This window comes from Brachyhypopomus gauderio, chromosome 12 (assembly GCF_052324685.1).
Source record: "Brachyhypopomus gauderio isolate BG-103 chromosome 12, BGAUD_0.2, whole genome shotgun sequence".
NCBI classification, from domain to species: Eukaryota; Metazoa; Chordata; class Actinopteri; order Gymnotiformes; family Hypopomidae; genus Brachyhypopomus; species Brachyhypopomus gauderio.
Window position 1 is genome coordinate 9,170,409 of NC_135222.1, and position 23,875 is coordinate 9,194,283.

The 23,875-nt window shown below is 42.8% G+C and overlaps 1 protein-coding gene across 2 annotated transcripts in view; it reads left to right on the top strand.

Moving 5' to 3' along the window:
• Nucleotides 1-5,970, top strand: part of adamts17 (ADAM metallopeptidase with thrombospondin type 1 motif, 17) — an 83,334-nt gene extending 77,364 nt beyond the window's left edge. For both annotated transcript variants that reach the window (XM_077023005.1, XM_077023006.1), the window contains 2 exons: nt 1,022-1,199; nt 3,299-5,970. In XM_077023005.1, the coding sequence (XP_076879120.1) occupies nt 1,022-1,199; nt 3,299-3,450 (330 nt within the window). In that variant the 3' untranslated portion in view covers nt 3,451-5,970. The remainder of the gene's footprint in view (nt 1-1,021; nt 1,200-3,298) is intronic.
• Nucleotides 5,971-23,875: the final 17,905 nt, after the last annotated feature.

Consider the following 23,875-nt stretch of genomic DNA (forward strand, 5'->3'; position numbering starts at 1 on the left):
AGGTTTTTGGCCTTCCTTGTACATTGAATTAGCTTGGTTTCACTTCATGAGCAAGTCCATGAGTGAGTTGATTCACCAAAGTCTCATAAAATATGCTATGTGGAATTTATTCTTGTGTTTCCAGTTTCACATTGCAGGTTTTCTATATATTCAGCTTCAAAATAGATCACAGCGTTTAATCACCACAGCGTTTAATCCAAGCTGTAGCTGTTTGGTGTTGCATTCTTGTTATTCAGGGGATTGAGAGAAGAGACATAATCTTTTACCAGCTTTCTACTAATACTTTCTACTGTCACAGTATGTGGTTCTGATTGATAGTAAATACATACCTCATTAAAATAAGAATTAACCAAGGGCTATCTTGTCTTTAAAATCATCAGTGGATTTTTCATGTGCTTACAAATTGTCAAAAAGCATGACTGGTTTTTATTAATTCAAAACAATATTTCCCTAGAAGTCATTAGCCGCACATCTTCACTTAGACATGCCAGGCTGGACGATTCATCTGATCTGTTCTGGGTCTGTGTAAGAGCACGTTTATTAAGAGTGTACTGGAGTCAGCTGATTGGTCTGAGCTAACAAGCTATGAAGGAGTGAAGCTTTGTCGCGGAGCTAAGCGGCTATGAGCTTGATGAGCACCCGGTGGAGCTGCCGTGACAGCTCGGTTCCTCCGAAAGACAACCAGGAGAGTGTCCTGTCTGCTCACCTCTGGAGACTGAGCCTGAGCAAAAGCAGTCAAAAAGCATTTGGCTTCCATATAACGTTGCCTAAATTAAGACGAAACCATCGCTAACCTCTGAGCGCTAGTACTTTAAAAAGATAATGCACTGAAATTCACTTTTTTATGCCTCTTTCCATCCCAGTAGTTGCCATAACAGTCCTAGACGTTGTCATAAACACTTTCAACACAGCTGACAAAGAATTGAAGTTGTGAAGTTGTAATGTGACAGCCTTTAAAATACAGTAGATGGTAGTTTAAATCTAATTGCCACCATTGACTTGTTTGATTGGTCTGTTTTAGTGTTCGTCATCCTGTGGACGGGGCCTACAGTCCAGAGTGGTCCAATGCATGCACAGAGTGACGGGTCGTCATGGCAGCGACTGCCCTGTTGTCTTAAAGCCTCCAGCGTATAGGCAATGCCACCAGGGGGCCTGTAATGAAAAAGTCAACGTGAACACCATCACTTCTCCAAGGCTGGGTAAGAAAACCACTTCCCACATCAAAGCCAAATATTTCTATGTTTAAATAGTTTCATTACTGTAGTGAGGCTGCAGGTGTTGGCAGCTATTTTTAAAAATGCCTCTGGGTTTTCCTTTATATTCTTTAATTCGAAATGCATGCTTTTCTCCAACTGAAGCCATGTCAGTTTGCAAAAATCATTCTTGCCTTCAAAATTCCCCATTTTTAGTACTTTACATTTCAAACAGCATGCTACTGCAAATATTTACTGGCACATGACTGAGTGTAACTTTGTACTTTGCTGAGCACAATTTTGCTTTCATTTCATTTTAAATACCATTTTTACTGGAGTAAAATCATCAGCATATAAAGGTTTGTTAGAGTGTGCATTAAACCACCAGTTACAGTTACTATGTCAGTGCTTACATTAATACCATTGCCTATTATGTAAATGCATATTAGCAGTACAATATGGTTACTCAGTGTATTACACTTTAATTAATTATACAGTATATTGCCAAAAGTATTCGCTCACCTTCCTTGACTCACATATGAGCTTAAGTAACATCCCATTCCTAATCCATAGGGTTCAGTATGACGTTGGTCCACCCTTTGCAGCTAGAACAGCTTAAACTCTTCTGGGAAGGCTGTCCACAATGTTTAGGAGTGTGTTTATGGGGATTTTTGACCATTCCTCCAGAAGCGCATTTGTGAGGTCACATATTGATGTTGGATGAGAAGGCCTGGCTCTCAATCTCCACTCTAATTCATCCCAAAGGTGTTCTATCGGGTTGAGGTCAGGACTCTGTGCAGGCCAGTCAAGTTCATTCACAACAGACTCTGCCATCCATGTCTTTATGGACCTTGCTTTGTGCTCTGATGCACAGTCATGTTGGAAGAGGAATGGGCCAGCTCCAAACTGTTCCCATAAAGGTGGGAGCATGGAATTGTCTTGGTATGCTGAAGCATTCAGAGTTCCTTTCACTGGAACTAAGGGGCCAAGCCCAGCTCCTGAAAAACAACCCCACACCATAATCCCCCCTCCACCAAAATTTACACTTGGCACAATGCAGTCAGACAAGTACTGTTCTGGCAACTGTCAAACCCAGACTCGTCCATCAGATTTCCAGTTGGAGAAGTGTGACTTGTCACTCCAGAGAACACACCTCCACTGCTCTAGAGTCCAGTGGCAGCATACTTTACACCACTGCATCCGACGCTTTGTATTGCACTTTGTGATGTATGGCTTGGATGCAGCTGCTCAACCATTCCATGAAGCTCTCTGTGCACTGTTCTTGAGCCAATCTGAAGGCCACATGAAGTTTAGATGTCTATAGTGACCACTTTGCACTATGCACTTCAGCATTCACTGACCCGGCTCCGTCAGGTACGTGGCCTACTAATTCGTGGCTCAGTTGCTGCCATTCCCAAACACTTCCATTTTCTTATAAAACAGCTGACAGTTGACTGGAATATTTAGGAGCGAGGAGATTTGTTGGCTAGATTTGTTGCACAGGTGGCATCCTATCACAGTTCCACGCTGGAATTCACTGAGCTCCTGCGAGCGACCCATTCTTTCACAAATGTTTGTAAAACATGATTAGGTGCTTAATTTTATACACCTGTGGCCATGGAAGTGATTGGAACACCTGATTCCGATAACTTGGATGGGTGAGCGAATACTTTTGGCAATATTGTGTAGTTACACTGTTGCAGTGGTAGTTTTATGTGTAGGGTATGTTATCAATGGCTAATGGTAGGAATGTTACCAAAGGCTATATTTTTGCAAAGCTACAGCTTCTAGATTTTCCTAGAACATTAGCACATGGAACTAAATTATAGTAATAAAGACTTTAAAGACATTTTTGACTGCTGTTTGGTTTGACACATCAGTGTTTTTTAAGCCTTAACTAACACAGCTTAACCGGTAAGTGGCCTCTCCAGTGGCAGGAGCCCTGGGAAATTGGCACGCCTTACCGTGTTTGGTGCGTGTGTCCGTAAGCCCACGTGCCCTGACTTCCAGTGGCAGGATCCCTGGGAAATTGGCACGCCATACCGTGTTTGGTGCGTGTGTCCGTAAGCCCACGTGCCCTAACCTTGTGTGCTTGTGCCCGGCAGCGGCATTGACGTACAAGTGCACGGGGGACCAGTGGACAGTGTACTGCCAGGTGATCCGGGACAAGAACCTATGCCAGGACATGCGCTGGTATCAGCGCTGCTGCAAGACCTGCAGAGACTTTTACGCCAGCATGACGGCCCGCAAGAGTTAATGAACCCCCCACCCCCCGGACACCATAGTAGCTTGGTTTTTAAGTCCTCTTTTTTTTGTACTGTCATAAATTACACTGTTTATATTGCTGTTGAGGATTATTGGGAGTGAGAAAAAGATCTGAATTGTAGTAACGGGCAAAGCGATTAATCAATAGATTTTTCAAATGGGGTTTAAAGAGGTTTTAAGGTTGAACTTGAAAAGGATGTGCAAGGTCTTTGGTTTTTATATTACTTTGCTGAAAACCAAAATGAACATCAGGGAAGGCCATTGGAAATGACGTCATCAATATACCGGCTTGGCTGTTGTACAGTAAGCCGAGATTTGGAGAGTTGTTTGGCTAGCATTGCGTTTTTTAAAGCCACTGGTTGGCCACTTATCCCTGGAATGGGCAACAGGGCATTTCTGCCATTACCACATCCAACTTATCAGTCTGTAAAATTATCTTTCTTATTTTTAGTTTGTCTTCTTTATTTCCCTCCAACCACCACCAGACTCCTTAAAGAGGTCCAAATATCCCACCAAAGAAGATGCATAATCAGGAACAACAGTGGCTGTAGTCACAATGTTATCAAAAAGCGCCATGCTGTTGCTACAGCCGTCTTGACTGTGCACACCACGCTTGTCTTGCATGTCATCTTGAGCCCGCAGTGTTGCACATTCGTTTTTATTGCGGTCCAAGCACAGTTGGCCTAACAGTAAAGAGAGAGCAAGCAGGAGCCACGTTTGTTTCTTAACCTCTGTCAGAGAGCCCGAGACGTAACGGCTACCCCAGTGGACGCTACTCGTTGCATTCTGAAAATGGTTTCCATACGTTGAAATACCCTCCGTTCATACTGGACCCTAAGTTTAGAGATTCTTATCCATTTAAAACTATTCTTTTGAGTTCTTTGCTAGAAGTCTGATAAAGAGTTAAAGATACGTCAGACAATTGCTAAATGTGAGCGCGTAGTCCTCCCTACAGACTGAGACGTCTCACTCCAGTGTTTTTCAGCAAACCGTAAAATGCCAACCTTACTGATGGACAGATCATATCCTGGAGACAGGTGGTTGCATCTGCAGGTGAGAACACAGCAAAGCCAAAATCCAGCTCAGATCTGCGATGGGTGAGACCAGAAAGGGTGAAAAGGCACTCTGAGCTATCACTGAGTGGAGTGTAGTTTTCAGGGTGTAGTCAGCATGCTAACACGATTTTTTGTTAGGCAAAAATGTACATATCAATATCTGGTTTGATCTGAGGCTTATGCAGGTTTTGTAATTATTTTGTTTTGCAAAATTTTTTTAGTTGAACATCAGGCTTGGTGTAAGTCACATGATTAGTCACATGACAGGCTTGATGGTGGAAAAAGGTAACCTCTAAAGATCTGTCATGTTACAACTCGCTGGTCAGTTTGTCATTCTGTAACATTACTTCAATAATGTTTTCCTTTATATTTCATCAATTTATTTTTCATCATTCATTTTGAGTTTGACTAAATGTACCTTTAATTAATATTTAAGGGAATGGTGCAGCCTTTTCAATATTAGACTCTTGAGTCTAACATTTTAAGTTCAAGAAGAACAACGGTACTACAAGAAGTTATGCTCAGGAAACACATACAATGTGTTTTTATTTTTGAACACAAAAATCTAGGAAACTGGGTGGTGTTTTGAGTTTTTATTAAATTGGTATTAAAATTGTTATGCACTAGGGCTGCACAGTATATGTGCTTGTGTTATTGGAGTTTTGAATTTAGCAATACTGATATTATAAAAAATACTAAAATGAAGGGCAAATCAGCCCTCTAACAAACCCCCTTTTTTGTGCTGTGAGCACCTGACCAATGTTAGATGCAAGTGTTAAATTTTGGTGCATATTGCCGTATGAGATACCCTATGGCGCATGTTTGTAGCAGGTTATAGTGGATCTCAATAACAGGTGCAAAACTTTGTATTACTGAAGACAATGTAAAATGTGAACTTCCGACTCCGTGTTTGTGCTTCACAGAAACATCCCATTGGTGTGTGTGTGAGAGAGAGATAGAGATAGAGAGAGAGAGAAAGAGAGTTGAGAGAGTGTGTATATGTGTGTGTGTGTGAGAGAGAGAGAGAAAGAGAAAGAGAGTTGAGAGAGTGTGTATGTGTGTGTGTGTGTGTGTGTGTGTGTTTAGATAGCTTGGTCCCTGTTTTCTCAGGCCATACAGGGTTCATGTGGTGCTACAGACAAATTTCACTGCTGTGGAATTAAACGTTTTTTCCATTATCTGTTGAATTGATTGACTCGTCATCCGTATGTATGTTCAAACAGGCTTTGTCACCATGAGGTAATACTGATGATACTGCCCTTGTCTTTTGCTGTTTGGTGTCACTTGCTTCAATTACTGATATAGTGCCGATTTGCGTATATATTCCAGTACTGTATGTCTTAGTTGCACACATAATTGGCACATACACTGCCACTGTATGCATTGTTTGATGGTGCTGATTTAATTAATTGTTTGAAATGTTTATACAAAAATAAATTAATATCTTGTAAGTTTTACTTTACTTTTGTCATTTTGTGAAATACACTGAATTATGGAGTAGGTAACTAATGGTTTCTGTCACTTGGGAGTTTTTAAAAAAGATTTGCATAGTTATGTCTATAATGGTACACCATGATTCAGGCATGATTGGAAGCTATTACAATATTTAAATTCCATTAAATTGTTCATTGTGATGCCTTCATACAATGCAAGTGCGAAAAAAATGAATAAAGGAGTCCAGAATATGTTGTCAATAATCTGAGAGCCGCTGCAGAGCGTCCCACGATGCTTCTTTGTATTCTGTTCGTTATCTCTGTCCCGCGCACGCTGCCGCCGGCTTCCCTTTAACGTGGAATCGGCAGTATACCGCGACATTCAGAGTACCGAACGCTCTCATGACAAACTGCTATCTAGCCCTCCGGCTTCAGTCGTAAATCCATCAGAGTGGCCTAGAGCTGGCTGCGGAGGTTTCAGTGAGAAGGTCATTGTCACTTAATTCGCCTGTTTCCCGGCATGCAGGATGCTTATGGTTTGTTTTTTTATTACTGTTTACTATTGTTATTCATTCACTTTCTGCATTCTTACCCACAGTCCACTTCCACCCCGAAAGGCCAATAATTTCATCATTTCATGGTGTCTTCGTAGAACACGATTGGATATTTTGACAAAAGGCTGAAATCTTTGCTTTCAATAAAGCACACCTACACATACATTTTTTTAAATCTTATTACAGCGGAGTAGCTGAGCTGTTTCAGTAACAAGCAGGAGTGTCCTTCACCTTGGATCCAGGCTCATAAAAACCTCTCTCATTATTTTAAAGGAGCAGAAAACTCTGGACCACAAACCATGATGAAACATCATCTGTGCATCCTGGCCTATTCAGTTCAGTGTTGCCCAGATCCACTGCAGCCGCGAGTATTCTCTCTCTTAGCTGTTACTTGTTTCACGTTTTTTTGAAACCGTAAGACTGCTTCGTTTTGATTGATTTGAGCCGTCTTTTCCTGCCAAACTGCACGTGTTTCAGTTGTGCCTCCTGGTTACAGCATTCAGTCTCAGCATCCAGAAACAGATCAAACTCCATGATATTAATTATAGATAGAAATGTAGAGCCTGTTGTTCATAAATGAGAAAAAGCAGCAGAGAGATTAGAGGCAAGGTGCCTGAGCCAATAAAGGACCCGTTACTTTGCTATCTGTGACAGGAAGGCCGTCTCGTGGTTGTTGCACTGTATACTGAGATTTAGTGGTGAGGTGGCCATGTATTACATGTGAATATTGTAATGCATAAGAGACACTACACAATTAGTCCACTTCTCCTGATCGTTATGTAATTAGCGCCACGATCCTGCTTCATCCGCTTTGGGTGGTTTTTAAACACTGCTGATATACACTTGCGACACAAGGCACTGGTACACAGGTCTGCAGACTGTTGTCTGTCTGATGTCAAGCAGTTTGGAAGCCATTCTCCTCTTCACCGTCAATATCTTGACCACAGCACCACTGCTATGCTCAATGCTTCTACGTGGCTGCCCATCTTGGTCATTACTTAATCCTGCCCAGGGAGTTTTTCCTTGCTCATTAGGGATCTGGACACATATTTATAAAACTGCTTTGTGACAAGCTGTGTTATGAAAAGCAATTTATAAATAAATTTGACTTTGATCTGTATCAACATAGCACTGGCGCTTAAATAGGTCTCTCACACTCAAACCCGAGTTGAGAATAGACCTAAATAAAATGTGGCCGGTAGGAGAAACTGTTAGATGACAAACATATATTTACTGGCAAACTGTGCCTAGCAATAAGCTACAGTATGGAACTACAAACCCATAAATTCCCTCTGCAACATAATAAAGAGGGAGGTGACTGTAAATAATAGCGACATCTGACACTTGAAGTCGTTAGGGAGTTGAGACGTACTTAAAAAAGGTCTCGATTTGCAGAGAAAATGTGAAATGCGCTTCCTGACAACTTCAGCAGGATGGTGCTTGGCAAACTAACTGAAAGCTTTCAGAAAGCCTTCAGGGGAGCATGAGAGTATTGTAGTGGTCTTGGGCACCTGGTCTTGGGACTGGGACGGAGCACAGAGGTAATGTGTGAGGTACAGGTGAAAGAGATAATCAGTAATCAAGAGACAGGTGAAGGAGATGATGCATTCAGCAGGTGATTGGGGGAGGTGAAGGTGCCCTGTGATTGGGTATCATCTGTGAGGCCCACCTGGAACTGGCTAGGGTGTGACCCAACACTTTTTGGTAATTACAGTCATAATAAAGATAATCTTATTTACATTGATTACTTCATATTTGGAAGCTAGCTATGACTCAAATAATTAAATGAATTAAAATTATAGTATAACAAGCATTTTATTGTAAAAATTAACTGAACAAAAAACTCAATAACTCAAAATTGTATTGTTTAGAAGCACTACAATCTGGAAACACTTTGACATCAATCTTTTATTTTAGCTTTTATAAATTTTTTTTATTTAGAGCATGTGCCATGAAATGACTGTAGCTACAAATTGACGATATCCAAGACAACCATATCTGAGTTTTGGCTGTCACTCCTGTGTAGGTCAGTTGCTGACCAAAGGCTGAACCACAGGGTAAAGTCTATCTCTGGCTATCTTCTCCATCTCACCTCCGCACAGCTGAAACGCTCAGTGACAAAGCTCCCACATGTGCCTTTGTTCTGGGAACAGAGAAGGGCTAAAGAACACTGCCGTGACCGTGTCCCTCTGAGACCGTGAGCTGACATTTACACGGTGTACACACTGGCCTGTTTAAGACATCTGGGTTGCCGAGTCTGACCCTAAACATGAAGAAGGGGGAGTTGGAGGTGCTTTTACTGGGTTTGTCTGAATGGGCAAGACAAGGCAACAGCGGCAAGGAAAAACTCAAGAGCAAGAGGAAGAAACCTTGAGAGGAACCACAGGTCAGAAGGTCCTCCTCTAGTCCACATGGGATGTCAAACTAACAACAGATAATGAATAAAACTGCTTTTCACTTTCAACTTTAACTTGCTATAAACTTACAAGAGCAGTTTATTAAGCCTCAAGACATAATTAACATTTGGGAAAAGCAAAAGAACTGGCAGGTGTCCTTTCTATCCACACGTCTGAAAGACTGATCTGTAAATCTACAGGAGAATTTAGGCATTTCATCTCTTGTTTCTCTTCTTCCCATTACATTTCAGAAGCATTTCATCACTGCTCAAGCAGTTCAGGTTTGCATTTTTACATTCAGCTTTGCAGCATACAGTGGACTTAGAGTCAACTCTGGGTCTGCTCCTTCTTTTGCTGACTCTCTGAGGAAGAAGCCAAAACAATGTGACCTTTAACAAAGACGACTCTGCTGTGTGCGCCAGATTGCACCACTAACAGGGCGTTTCCTGCAGTCCTGCAGGACCTTGTCCTCATGGGCTTTTGTTTACTGCTGGTTCAAACGTATCTAACCTGTGTTCTCCTTTTTACTTTGTCATCCTACCAAATCGTTTTCTCTGGCATGTTTGGCCTCTTATGGACTACACGATTTCTACTCTTACTCAACTTGTACTAGACCATTTAAGGCGTTTTTTGTATTTAAAAAAATGTCCCCTCACCTGCAGAACTGCGTAAAATATATTTATGCGTTTGATAGATTGTACTATGAGCTTGTATTTACTGACACAACCTCTGTAGAGTGAGTATATTATTATTATGTACTACACCAGCATGGATGATATGCAGATTTTAAACTGATTGTGATTCTAGTAGCTCAAGTTCTTCACACCATCTTGTATAAGATCTTCCATATTGGGTAAACGATGTTGTAAAGATGCACCTTTTTGTGTTAGAAATTATGCAACTTCTTGATAAAATCTTTCACAAATAATGCTTATTCACAATGAATCAGCAGGAACACTTCACAAGACCATTAACCACATTGGGAATAAACAACACATCTTTAATCCTTTCACCATGTATTTACTGAGATGGAGACACTGAGGGTGTCAGTAGTCAGTAGTGACTTCCGTCTGTCCTAGCAAAGCAAACAGATTTCTGGAGGTGCGGTCAGAGCTGAGCTGAGTGGGATGTGGATGAGAAGGGGCCTCCTAGATCACAATCAGACCGCTTTCATCTCGAAGAACCGCCACCTAACAATTATGGCCGTGCCCGGCCCGTCGTCATGGCGAAGCAGGCGAGCTGCCCCTGTGGACGCGCACAGACACGCTTCTACCCAGTATGAAGTGGCCTGCATTGTTCGGGTGATGCTGATGATAGTTGACCTCTTGTGTTTCAGTACCCGATGGACTGGAACCTTCCCAGTGTGCGGGGGTATATATGCCTGATAATAACAGCTCTCTGGTGGAGTGCAATTTGTGTTCTTTCATCCCTGATAAAATAAGAGAATGTTGCAACCATGTAACCGATGAACAAATGTAGTGCATTAGGATGGAGAATTCTGCCATTAGGTGCAGAACAACACAGCCGGTCAATAGTGTCTTTGAAGGTTATTCATTTTACATGGACTTTCATGTTAATGCAGCATAATGAATTCAAACCAAACAAGTTTCTGAATCGATGTAGGCGGGGTATGACCAAAAGATTTCAGACCATGGAAGTGTTGTGAGATCATTTGGATGCTCGATAAATTCTAATATTTTTTGTAGCACCACGGTTAAGACAGACAACGAATGAACGCTGCTGTCGTGACATTCCTGGACAGAGCGGAAGAACGAATGAATGACATGAAACGGAGGTGGAGACCCCGCTCCCTGTGAGAATCAGAGGGTTAATAAATGGATTGTGTGATTCGCATATTACAGGAAATTAGAATGCAGCGTACTTTTAAGAAGTTGTGCTTGCACAGCCGTTTGTGGAAGGCAATTAGTCTTAATCTCTGAGTGAACATGGGGCCCAATCAGAGGCTACTTTCTCCAGATGGCGTTCGAACAGGGTAGTAATCAAGCCAACTGAGACTTTCAGTGCTTAGGGTGTGCACACACACACATGAACAAGTAGCCTACAAAACATATTACAGATGTACCAGCCATTTACAATCTATTTCACTTCATTCACTGTAATTGATTTCATAAGTAAATATCAAACAGGAGTCCAGGTGACATTAAAATTGTGTTTAATTTCTTCATAAATATGCTGTCTAACCGACTGCAGAAAAAAGATTTTCATTCAGGCTTCCTCTCAAGGCCACAAAGCGCAAAGTACAGTGACAAACCATGATGAAGCGGATCTTCGTTCCTTTCACTGTGGTCCTTGGAGAGAACCAGTGGTTTAGAAGAGACTACCTTTGCCCGTGTCTTTCTACCTGTATATGAAAACGTTTCTGAGCTGCTACATAATCGATCCATCACTCCCTGCTTCCCTTTCTCTCACACAAACAGACGTCCTCCCCAGACACTCGCCCCTGACTGCTCTGAACTCGAAGGTGTCCGCTGACATAGCAAACTCAGGCTGTTTATTACACTCCAGACAAGCAGAGTGTGTCTGCTCTGAGTAATGTCCTTCTCCCAGTCCCTCTCTCGCTCTCCCGCCGAGAACATTCACTCAGATGAAGACACCCGCTCCAAATTAGCCAGACAGACGATGGCATATTTGCTTACCGGGAGCTTTGCGGCCCGAGACGTGTACGGAGACGCACAGGCGTGCACGCACTCGCACGCAGAGCAGAGCTTTGAAGAGCAGAGGGAGTTTCTGAACAGCAGGTCAGATGAATGGCTCTCCCTCACCATGAGCCGGGCATGTCAGCATTTTCGGAAGGCGATGATGAACAACTTACATCCTTCTTTTGCTTTTGTGCACAAAACAAGCCTGGCTATCCCAAAGCAAAGCTCACGTGGCTGATGGTTTATTCAGTAACTCTCTGCCCTTCGGTAGTCCTGGACTGCACACTGCTACATTATGCATGTGTATGGTGCATATGGACTTGGGACAGGTAAAATGGAAGAATGACATTAGTGAGGTCAAGCCTGAGACGTTGGTTGTCCAAACGTCCAGCTGGTCTCATGGGAATGCTTCAGACAGCACGCATCCCATAAGAACTTTACAGTCTGGTCCATTTCCTGTGAAGATGAAGAAAATCACCAGTGTTGCTAGAGTTGCGACAAGTGCACGCTGTGTAATTCTACTGGTGTCCAGATCAGCGGTATATTGTACTGGTCTCCACAGTGTACTGTACAGCTATTGTGCTGGCCGGAGTTGCTCTTCTGCTGTAATGATGGATGCCATGCAAGTGAGTGTCTGTGGTTACTTTGTAAAACAGAGGTATTACATGTCATGTGTTCCTCTGATTCATTATAAATGATTGCTTAAAGCATTAGGGATGTGGTATGGTATAAATAGCTCACACTGTTCTGTAATTCAACTATTTTTGATAGTTGAATGTAGATATGAACTAAAAGTAACGTCATTACGGGTTCAAACTGTTCACAATGGCATGGTTTATCACCCAGGGCCTGGCCTTAGGTCGATACTGTAAATCTTAGCGACTAGAGTATAACAGCCCTCCTGTTAGCTGACGGTATCTGTTGTTACAACAGTTAAAATGAGCCTGGCTGCTACAGCTAGGAATGAGTCTTACAGCTACACTGCAAACACAGCTGCAAAAGTCAAATAAACTTTACTGGCTCTTAATGCAACAGGCTTCCTGAATAAAACAGTATGTCAGATGGAGCAGTCAAAGTGCATAATCAAAGGATTGGGGAAGAGGAGCTCTGAGAGAGTCACTCTGCAATAGGGAGAGTGCAACATGCTTTGTTGTTTTTTTTCATTGTTGTTGTTGCATCCCCATAATGGCCTTAACTGTTTGTACACATGTTGCAGAGGTTATGAGTTTGACATTTATACTCAGATATGTGATGGTTCGTGCAGTGTGCTTACCTAGAGTCAGTTAAGAGAATCATGTTGGAATTCTACTTTAAGGTTCATGGGCCATACAAAATCCAACAATGCTAAAAATGTTTGTTAAAATCAATGACATACATATTATACAATATGCAGTTATAAAGATCCATAAGCAACTTGGTGTGAAACAGTGCACAGAATATATCCCATAATATAGAGTGCTGTATTTTTAACATGCACAGGTCAATGTTTCAGGTTTGCAAAAAAAACAATATTGGCCCATATTCTCCAAACACCTGATCCAGTTTTAGTGGAGGCCAAGCCTTCCATACTTGCAGAAACCACACAGAGACAGAACAAAAACCCGAACTGCCTGGCTGCCATTTGAAAAGCAGACACGGCGACATCATTTGCGTGACGTGCGCACCGTTAGCCACAAAGCAGCTCGGGCCGCTAAGCGTTCGGATAGGCCAGCAGACATCTGGGCTGGGGAAGACAACCACGGAGTGCGCTGTCGTCTCCCGGGCTGACAGAGATACCACCTGCTCAGGGGTGAAATGGCCCACCACAGACCCTGTCTGATTGATATCAGCCCACAGAGAGAGGGAAGCTCGGTCCCCTGCGGATTAGCAATAGATTTCTGACCCTCTTTTATCAAAAGAGGAGCAATGATAACAATAGATTTGGTTTACAGGGATGGTTGAAGTGACTGAATTATGGCTGGTACTGAAGGTGAGTTTGTACTTGATGGTGTTCTGTGCTGGATTTGTGGCCTCACAACTTAAGTGGTAATAAACAAAAACAAAGCAATAAACACTGACTGAGACAGACAAGTCATTCTAAATGAAAAATAGAAAAAATCCTAACAACGAGTTCTTACAGACCAATGAGTCTGTATTCCCCTTTACAACATGAGTGCAAGACTGAACCAGATAACAAAAAATAAACATTAATATACACAGCAGGGAGTTATAACATTAACACAGGCTTAGCTTAGCAAACACACTAGAAGACTTCAGGAAAACAAACCAAAAAAATCTGAAGTGCCATTATTAAGGGGCAGCATTAATATTCTTGCTTTCTACCTTGCCGGAGGGGTAATATTAGCTAGCAGTACACAGAAAGGCAGCTTCTAACCTCTGGTCTAAGAGAAAAGCAGACCAGCACTCGGTAAAAAAGATGTGAAGGGACCTGATGCAGCACCTCTGCAAATCACGCCCTTGTTTTATGAGAGTCATTGGTTTGAAGCCCCTCGGGAAAATGTTAGTGCCTGACAGAGACCTCTCCACAGATCTCCATTCCAAACCTCAGTCCAGCGCCACGGGGCACACTGACACTCTCTTTCACGCCTGGTTGCTTTCTTACTCTCCACACACACACAATATGGTGCTGCTCTGGTAACTGATGGGAATATTCTTTCCGTTCTGTTTTGTTAAACGCACATTAAAGTGATCCTGCTGTACAATGGGGGGTTATGAAGGGTTGAATCCCTATGAGATAATGGCTGTGAAGTTACTATAAAGGGCAGAACTCACTGAAGGGGGCTCAGTGTTATTTAACATTTGTGTGTGTATGTGCGTTTGCATATAGCTGGGTCTCATTAAAATCCTGGTCCCTCAGCGTGGCGTAGTCCACATAGAGGTCAGTGGTCCAGATCTCTCCCTCCTGAAACTCACCTACTCTTTTGTGTGAGACTTGTGTATCTGTGTTTGTGTCTGTTTCAATAACACAAATACATTAATTACATCTGTTCTCATCATATTTAAATCTTTTTTTGTTTCTGATGGTGTGTGAATGTGCATCTGCAAATGCTTTTGTCGACATGCTGTGTGTGTGTGTGTGTGTGAGCTAGATGGAGAGACAATGCTTACACCGAATCTGTTTGTGTACTGGTGCCTTGCAACACACTGGGCTTGTTATATGGCAGGTGGGGTTCGAGGAAGGTGGCATTAAATCCTCACAGCCAGAAAGGAAACATAAACATCTGTCACCCTGCTCCCTCCCCTCTCACTCACTCTCCCTCTCCTTTCTGTCTTTCTCCCTTTCCCATTTTTTTTTACGGTTTATCTCTTTTTACTTAATGTATTTTTTCCCTTGTACAAATGTTTCTCTACTATAAATGGTAAATGGATATATAAAATCAAACGGCAGCATAAAGTAAGCATTCTTCTAGCAGATAAAGCATTGTGTAGTGTGCGTGCGCGCGCGCGCACACACACACACACACACACACACACACACACACACACACACACACACACACACACACACACACACACAGTACCACACAGCAGAGCCCTTCTCTGCTGCATGTAGAGGTCTCTTGAGCCTCTGGCCTAGGCCTCAGGCTTTATCCTGTGTCTATGTCCAGAACATGGCCAACACCCTCGCCACTGCTGGAGGCAAAGCATGACTCTGTGGTGTGTGTGTGTGTGTGTGTGTGTGTGTGTGTGTGTGTGTGTGTGGTGTGTGTGTGTGTGTGTGTGGCCACTGGGCTTTTGGGTGCCCCTGAAAGCAACTTTGCCAGAACCTTCTTATTTCCTAGTTTGGTTTCCTCACTGCGCACAATGTGATGACACAAGGAAGCTGTATCTGGTTTCTAAGATAATAACCAGCTCTGTAGTTCAGTGTATACATGGCATGTACACCCACTGGAGGCGTGTCTTGTATGTGATTGCATGTGTGTGTGTGTGTGTGTGTGTGTGTGTGTGTGTGTGTGTGTGTGTGGTGTGCCTTAGGGGCATTCAGAAGCAGCAATAGCTAAGATTTGAGAAGTGTCAGGGCCACCATACGTCCAAGTGAAGATGACTTACTCATCTGTCCAGAAGGGAGTCATCTCATCTCCAGAGGACAAAGACAAGTCTGCATTCATTTCTGAAACTGGTTTACAGCTTACAGTGAGTCCATTACAGAAGCCAGTTTATTCAGGACCAGCCATTCATAATGCCTTGTTAAAATGAGAGCTTTATAGAAGAATGTGTTTGTGAAATGGAACTGCAGTAATCAATACCCTTCAACTCACCAGCCATGTGCAATATTGAGTGCGTGTTTGCTGTGGTCTTCCGAATGTGCACTTCTCTAGAGACAGACTACTGTAGGTAGACTCCTGCTGACTCCGTTTTGGTGTTCTCTGGGGAACACACACACACACACACACACTCTCTCTCTCTCCTGCTGTCCATCACTGTTAGCCAGGACAGATAATGAGGCATGAAAAGAAATTGTGACAGAGGAGCTCAGAAAAAAAAGTTTAATCCATCCCTGTCTTCTATTAACATCTGCGAGCGCTGCAGTCCAACATGCGTATCTGCTGGATTTTTAATTTAAACTCCCACTCCTGGGGATGGGGTGTGAGCTAACCCTGGTACCAGACATCGTTTCATACTCTTTTGGAAGTTGTTAGAACAAAAGCGGAGAAGTCGCTTGGAATCCTTTTCCGTATGCTGGTTGGGTTTCTGCCATCAAGGCTGTGATTCTGATAGGGATGCTGCTATTCAGACTTGGATGGTGTGAAGCGCTTTGTTTCCATCAGCACGTCCCTTAAATAACGTTGCTCAATACATTTATCAATTTTCGTCAAAGCGCACCACCACAGTAACAGGTACTACTGTTTTGATCTCAAATCATCTATGACTCCCCAGGAACATTACAGTAAAATATTAGTAGCCTACTTTGAACTTCAACTGCCAAGTAATTTATTATATCAAATCAAATATGCCTTTTTCAGTTTGGGCTGTAATGAGACGCTGATGAATACTTGTGTGATGTAGGACTGGGTTTGGTTCTTTCCACCCTCACGTTACATAATCTCTTCCCCAATGTTATACCCGAAGTGTCTCCTGTCTGTGTCTCCTCTCCTCCTCCTCATGGTTGTGTCCCCAGGCCTCAGTGACAAGCGTCCAGGACCAATCTGTTCTGCCTGTCAAATCACACTGCACAAAGTGGGCAAACGGCATCAAGGTGTAAAGCTAATGCTACAATTTAATTACAGGCCAAGAATGCTGTGTGTATATGTGTATTTGTGTACGTGTGGGTTTGAGAGAGAGAGAGAGAGAGAGAGAGAGAGAGAGAGAGAGAGAGAGAGAGAGAGAGAGAGAGAACATTTTCCTTCTGTCTACTGTAACACTCTGCGCTGCATAAATCACAACTTCAACTACCCTGAGTTTATTCCAGACTGATCTTTGTCCTCAAAAAAGAAAACTCTAAAGGCTGTTTTAATTTTAACTGCCTGAAATCCAATCTTCAGTATCAATCAATAAAACTTGGCTATATTTACCACAAACAAACTGTTCTAAGCTGTAATGTCTGATTTACTTACACAAAACCTCGTGCTAGTTTGATTAAAACCTATTCGACTACTTTACTCCGTTCAACTCCTGTTGAAAACAGACGATTCATCATCTCCTGGTAGCTCCTCCAACACCCATCCACGTCTCCCACAGAACCTGCCACACAACGCTCCAAGGAGAAAGAGACAGGAACCTTAAAAAACACTAACACACTATTTTTAGTTCAAAACAAACACGCCCAGAATTTGCATAGCGATACCCGCGTCGGTTCCGCTTTATCGCCGGCTCGCGTTTGTCGTGGCGGGAGCCCTGAGGGGCGAGAGCCGCCGCCGTGCTGCTGGCTACTGTGGCGCGTACCGTCTCTTCATCCCTGCCACCCCCCACAGATGCCGGCCTGCGATAGGTGTGTGTGTGTGGGACTCCTGGAGGGCCCGGTGCTAATTGATTCCTCCAGTATAGCTTTAAAAACTCTCATCAGCAGCTAATGAGAAGCGGGATCCGTCGAGCACAGTGGCAGTCACGAGAGAAGGATTAGAGTCAAAGGCTTTTTCATCTGCGGTTCAGCACGGCGGTTTAATCGGAGAAAAGACTTGCAGGGTTTATCTCGAGGACTGGAAGCAATTTATGAAGTAAATAAAAAGCAAACAGCACAAAGCTGTTTGTTGAGGACTCCTGTAGTTTTCGCTCGGTTAATGTAGTGATATGGTGAGAGGACTGCGTACTAGCCTTTAGGTCAACAGTTAAATTGTATTAGGCATTTTTAATCTTTGCAATTTGTCTTTAGCCCACTCTGAGTGTAATATCAACGTCCAAATCAATTACTATCTTTGCTTCCTACTGTCAACAAATTATAAAAGCTCTCCCATTTGAGAGCTATGCTGAAGCTGTTTACTGTTGCCTTTGATATCTGAACTGGGTACACTGAGCTCTTCTCCAACACAGTGGGAGTTAGTTGTGTCAAATGTTTTGCGACTTAAAACGTCTAAAACTCCCATATTATGATTAATGACAGCTTGAAAGAGAGAATCGTGCAGAAAGGCATCATGAAGGCAGAAGCTAATCTCTACATACATGCTTCAAAAACCCTCCATGGAATGACTGGAGGAAAATTCCCTTACCGCGATGACCTTCATGCATTTTGAATGAGAAAACACAAAAATCACACAAGTTCATTAGAGAAGCCCTCTAGCCAAATGGGTTTGCACTGACAACTCAAAGATGCCTCGCGTTCCAATTTCATCAATTTCTCTTCAAGTCATAATCAATTTCAAGCACAATTCAGTCGATTGTAAGATAACTCACACAAGTGAAGACTAATGACTCCAGGCAAGTATTGTTTTTTTTTCTTCAGGTGATTAGTTTCTTAACAGTCTTCTCGATGAATCAGTGAATTCATGAGCTGGTTTATTGTCAGACTAGTTTTTTGTCTGCCCTGATCTTATGTCTCCTGCTAAAATGATAAGAGGCATAAGGAATTGTGAATCACACACACACACACACACACACACACACAGAGAATACCATTTTGCTTTGTGACCCTGGCTACAATGGATCTGTCTGAATGGATTTGGCTTTGCTTTTATGTTTACATACAGCAGTTCACTGTAGGAGCAGCGATGCACTGGTCGATTCTAATTATGTCTGGTCCTTGTCTGAGGTGAGTGATTAGAGGTAATGGCATTCCACCTTGCACCTTGTAGCAGTACTCATTAGTTACTTTATTAGGTTCACATGTTTTATTGGTGCGTTTTATAAGTGAACGGTCACACACTGGAGTCCACGTGTTGCTATGCGCTGTCTGTTCACTACTATACTCATACTTAGGTATTCCTCTAGTGGTATGGTCATGTATTTGGAGCTGGTATGGTTATTCAGACACAACAGTGATGTCAGGGTTTTTTTCTTATCAGTGTTACTGCTGGGGTGAAGGCGGTCCGCCCCCAACAAATATCCAGCCAAGAGGTGTCTCATGGTCAGAAAGTGGCTGTTAAAAAACGGGTAGAGGAGGATGGCTAGTGCAAATAGTGCATGGTATCAAATCCGAAATAGGTGGTGATTGTATACTTACATCAGGGCTCTGCAGTATGAGTATAGTGCTTCCGTTTCCTCCATCATTTTTTAAAAATGTGAATGTAATTTTAGTTTAGTAGCATGTGTACGACATGAGATTTTGAAATTAGTTATCTACTGTTAACCGAGTATTCATTAAGCGTGCAGAAAATGTACATAAATGAATTTTTGGCTATGCATCCACAAATTCAATCTCACAACTTCTCAAGTCAACTTAAAATCTGTGAGCCTCTACTTTTTCTACACATATCTTAGGGCGTACTCACACTAGGCTCTGTGATCCGGGCCCGGGCACGGTTCCCTGCCGAAGCATGGTTCGTTTGGCTAGTGTGAGCGCTCCAACCGTGCCCGGGCCCGGATCAGTTAACCGTGCTCGGGCCCGCTTGAAGAGGTGGGCCAGGGCACGATTTGCGCGGACTCGGGCACGGTTCGCTTCTAGTGTGAGCGCTATCCGTGCCTGGGCCCGCTTGGTACCTCGTCTGATTGGTTCATTTCGCTGGAACTCAAACATGACGTCAGTGATGCGACGCTCACGTTAAACAGTCATAGCGGCAAAGCGATTAGCAGACAATCGTTGTGTTAAATTATCGATAAATTTGTGCTTGCACCGTGTTTCTGCACTCCCAAAACGACTCCAAAAATACAATAAAAAGAGAATCGTGAACTTCATAGTGTTGTGCGAGCGCACTTTTTTCCCAAATAAAGTCACGTTGTGATGACGTAAGCGTGCTCGGGCGCGGTCGATGAAGCCAGTGTGAGTGCAGGCCAGAGGGGGAGTGGGGAGGGGGGATAACCGGGCCCCAGCACGGAACCAGCAAACCGTGCCTAGTGTGAGTACGCCCTTAGTTGAAAAAATGTGCGATTTGTGCACTTGTAAGTGGGTGGGGCAGTGGGGGGGGGTAACTCATCAAAAGCGCTTATTAAAAAAAAATCTGGACGCATAAACATGAAATACAACATACGGCCACCTTGCTCACTGTAAATTTAACTTATCCATATTTGCGAACAACGTAGAATATCAGGCTTAAGTAGTTTAGATTTAATACTCATATTGAAAGTAGCTAGGTTGAAACTTGCAGTGAAGCATATTAGCATAGCAAAGCTTCATCATTTCCTGATAGTATTTTGTGTAGTAACCTGCCAAACTATACTATTAAGATCAGAATATATCTATAGATAGATAGATATGTGGAAAATTAAATGACAGGCTGATCCAACTTCAGTGGAAATTCCTCAAAACAAGTTCAGTTCAGTAGTGTGTGTGGCCTCCACGTGCCTGCATGACCTCCCTACAACGCCTGGGTATGCTCCTCATGAGGCTCCTGAGGAATCTCCTGTCAGACCTGGATTAAAGCATCAGTCAACGCCTGGACAGTCTGTGGTTCAACGTGGCATTGGTGGATGATGACCCAGATGTGCTCGATTGTATTCAGGTCTGGGGAACAGGCAGGTCAGTCCATAGCAGCAATGCCTTCATCATGCAGGAACTGCTGACACACTTCAGCCACATGAGGCCTAGCATTGTTATGCATCAGAAGGAAACCAGGACCCACTGCACCTGCATATGGTCTCACAATGGGTCTGCAGATCTCATCCCGGTACCTCATGGCAGTCAGCGTCCCTCTAGCTAGCACATGGAGGTCTACAAAGAAATGCCTACCCACACCATTACTGACCCATTTCCAAACTGGTCATGCTGGAGGATGTTACAGGCAGCAGAACATTCTCCACTGCGTCTCCAGACTCTGTCTGACAGAATCTGTCTGTCACATGTGCTCAGTGTGAACTTGCTCTCATCCGTGAAGAGCTCAGTGCGCCAATGTTGAATCTGCCAATCTTGGTGTTCTCTGGCAAATGTCAATTGTCCTGCACAGTGTTGGGCTGTAAGCACAAGCCCCACTTGTGGATGTCGGGCGCTCATACCACCCTCATGGAGTCTGTTTCTGACAGTTTGAGCAGAAACATGGATATTAGTGGCCTGCTGGAGGTCATTTTGCAGGGCTCTGGCACTGCTCCTCCTCTTCCTCATTGCACAAAGGAGGAGGTAGTGGTCCTACTGCTGGGTTGTTGCCCTTCTACGGCCTCCTCCGTGTCTCCTGGTGTACTGGCCTGTCTCCTGGTATCTGTTCCATACTCTGGACACTGTGCTGACAGACACAACAAACCTTCTTGCCACAACTCGCATTGATGTGCCATCCTGGATGAGCTGCACTACCTGAGTAACTTCTGTGGGTTGTAGACACCGCCTCATGCAACCTCTATGGTGAGAGAACTGACAAAGTGTGCCAAAGTGACCAAAACATCAGCCAGAAGGGATGAGAACAGAGAAAAGGTCTGTGGTCACCACCTGCAGAACCACTCCTTTATAGGGGGGGTCTTGCTAATTGCCTCTCATTTCTACCTGTTGTCTGATCCATTTGCACAACAGCAGGTGAAATTGATTCACAATCAGTGTTGCTTCCTAACTGAACAGGTTTGTTTCACAAAAGTGTGGTTGACTTGGAGTTACATTGTGCTGTTTAAGTGTTCCCTTTATTTTTATTTTTTTATAAAGTGCACTTCATATTTAATATTCTATTAAAATATTATATTCTATACTTTTGATGTCAGAAGCACCAGTGCTTACTAGAACCCTGTACACAGCTTTAAAAAAGAGAGCAGAGTGTATTTCAAATGCAAAACTGAAATTTCACAAGCACTACTTATGACTCCCCTTTAATTGTTTTTAGAGGAGTTGTAATCGTGTCATTTTGAGAAATATTATTGCAGCAGTCAAAGCAATACCTGCTTTTTCAGAATGTTTGTTCTATTGGGAAGCATTAAAATGCTTGTATGCATAACATGTTTATGGGGTATATTATGTGAAATAATATGTTCTGTTAAATGATTGCTAATAAAGATTCCTGCTCTGTCGAAATATGGTCACCTGTCACTGTACCCCTCACTCATCGAGTCATAATTACCATCCATGTCCTTGAAAGTACAACTCTTTACTCAAATGCCTTTTGGCACTTGACTGACTTTGCCCCTTGAAATTAGTTTTTTTCCCCCCCTTTAGAGTTCAACTTCACGTTTGCTTTTTCACCTGGAAAATTAAGAGCATCAACCCAGAATCTGATGGGAGTGTGTCTCCTCCAGAGGTTGCAGGAACGTAGGTCAGGACAACGGGGTTAATTTGGTTTCGCAGAATGCACTGGGCTACTCTGGTGGACACAAAGGTGGGATGACCTCGGTACTGAGCATTCAACTCAAATGCTTTATGTGTTACATTATAATCTACCATATATAATTCTTCCTGAGGTGCATTAAGACCATAAAAAACAGCCTGGTGAGTTCTCCATATGAGTCTGTTGCTTCTGAGCCCAAAAGAACTGCACAGGAAAAAGCTGATTTTGTGATTCAGTAATACACAATGTACCAAACACATCCTTGATTTTCTCGAACACATCCTTGATTTTCTAGAACACAACAAAGTTGTCTTTGAATGGACTACATTTTGATTGACTTACTATTTACTCTTAAGGTGTTCATTTCACAGATTCTCAGTGAGGAAAACTCGATGCTCTAATCAGTGTGGTTTGCTGACTTTGCAGACTATAACCTAAATGTCAGCGGATTCTCATTATTGGGCCAAAAAGAAATTAACTCCCTGCAGCTTACAGTTCTCAAAACTGCTCTTAATTGGTGAAGCCACCAGTGCAGAAAAGTAAATTAATACATTTTTCAGAAACTTCATCAGAAGTTGATCGAGCCACACCTCCATCTTGTACCGGTTTAACCCCCCAACCCCCTGTTCCACCTCTGTGTGCATCCAAACAAATCCTAGCAGCTGAGCTGAGAGATATTGATTTGTGGGGTACAACATCTTCCATAACATAATATCTTCTGGGAAGCAATGATGCAAATAAAATAAAACAACTGCAGAAAATGAACAAATTTGCAGTGCGTGTTATTAAGTACCCACAACACTACAAGTAACGGATGCCAACAGAGGATACGGTGTTTTCCATATGAACCGCAATAACTCTCCCGAATTTTTTCAGTTAAAAAACGCGTTGTAATACCAGACTGATGTTTTATTTATCGGCATATTGCAATCGCTGTGATACAGTGCTCACCTTCAGTAATAAATGCTTAAAAATTAGAAGCGTTAAATGCAATATTATATTTGTATGGCGATCTTCCTGCCCCGTGTTGGTCGTATTTTTATGTCAATTCAAATGAAAACAACCCTGTTGTTAGCAGTGACAGGCTGTGTAAAGTTATTTACAGTAACCATATCAATGGGACCTGGAAAAAAGCTTTATTATGTCTCGGTTCGAGCCGCATCTGAAAGCATTCATCCTCGCGTTCCTGGCTCGGTCAACCGCGTCATTCAGCGCCCATTTTGAATTAGTTTTCTGTCCGGTCTTTTAATGTGGCTTGTAGTAATCATTAAAAAAAATACAGTGATTGCGCTTAAATTTAGGTTTCATGAACACTGCGTTTACTATCCATGACCAGTCTCGTTCGCGTACGTCCTCTTGATGTCCTTCACCATGTAATGGCATCCTACAATAAATGTATCTGGAGGAATAAAAACATATGTGTGACCTATAACTACGTACTGGGACACGTTGGATTTAATTCGGTCCTTCGCGGTGCAGAATGCATTCGCCTGCATTCGGCGTTAAGGTGTAATTACGTCATTCTAGGTGGAAACAAAGCCTCTTTCGTTCTTTCA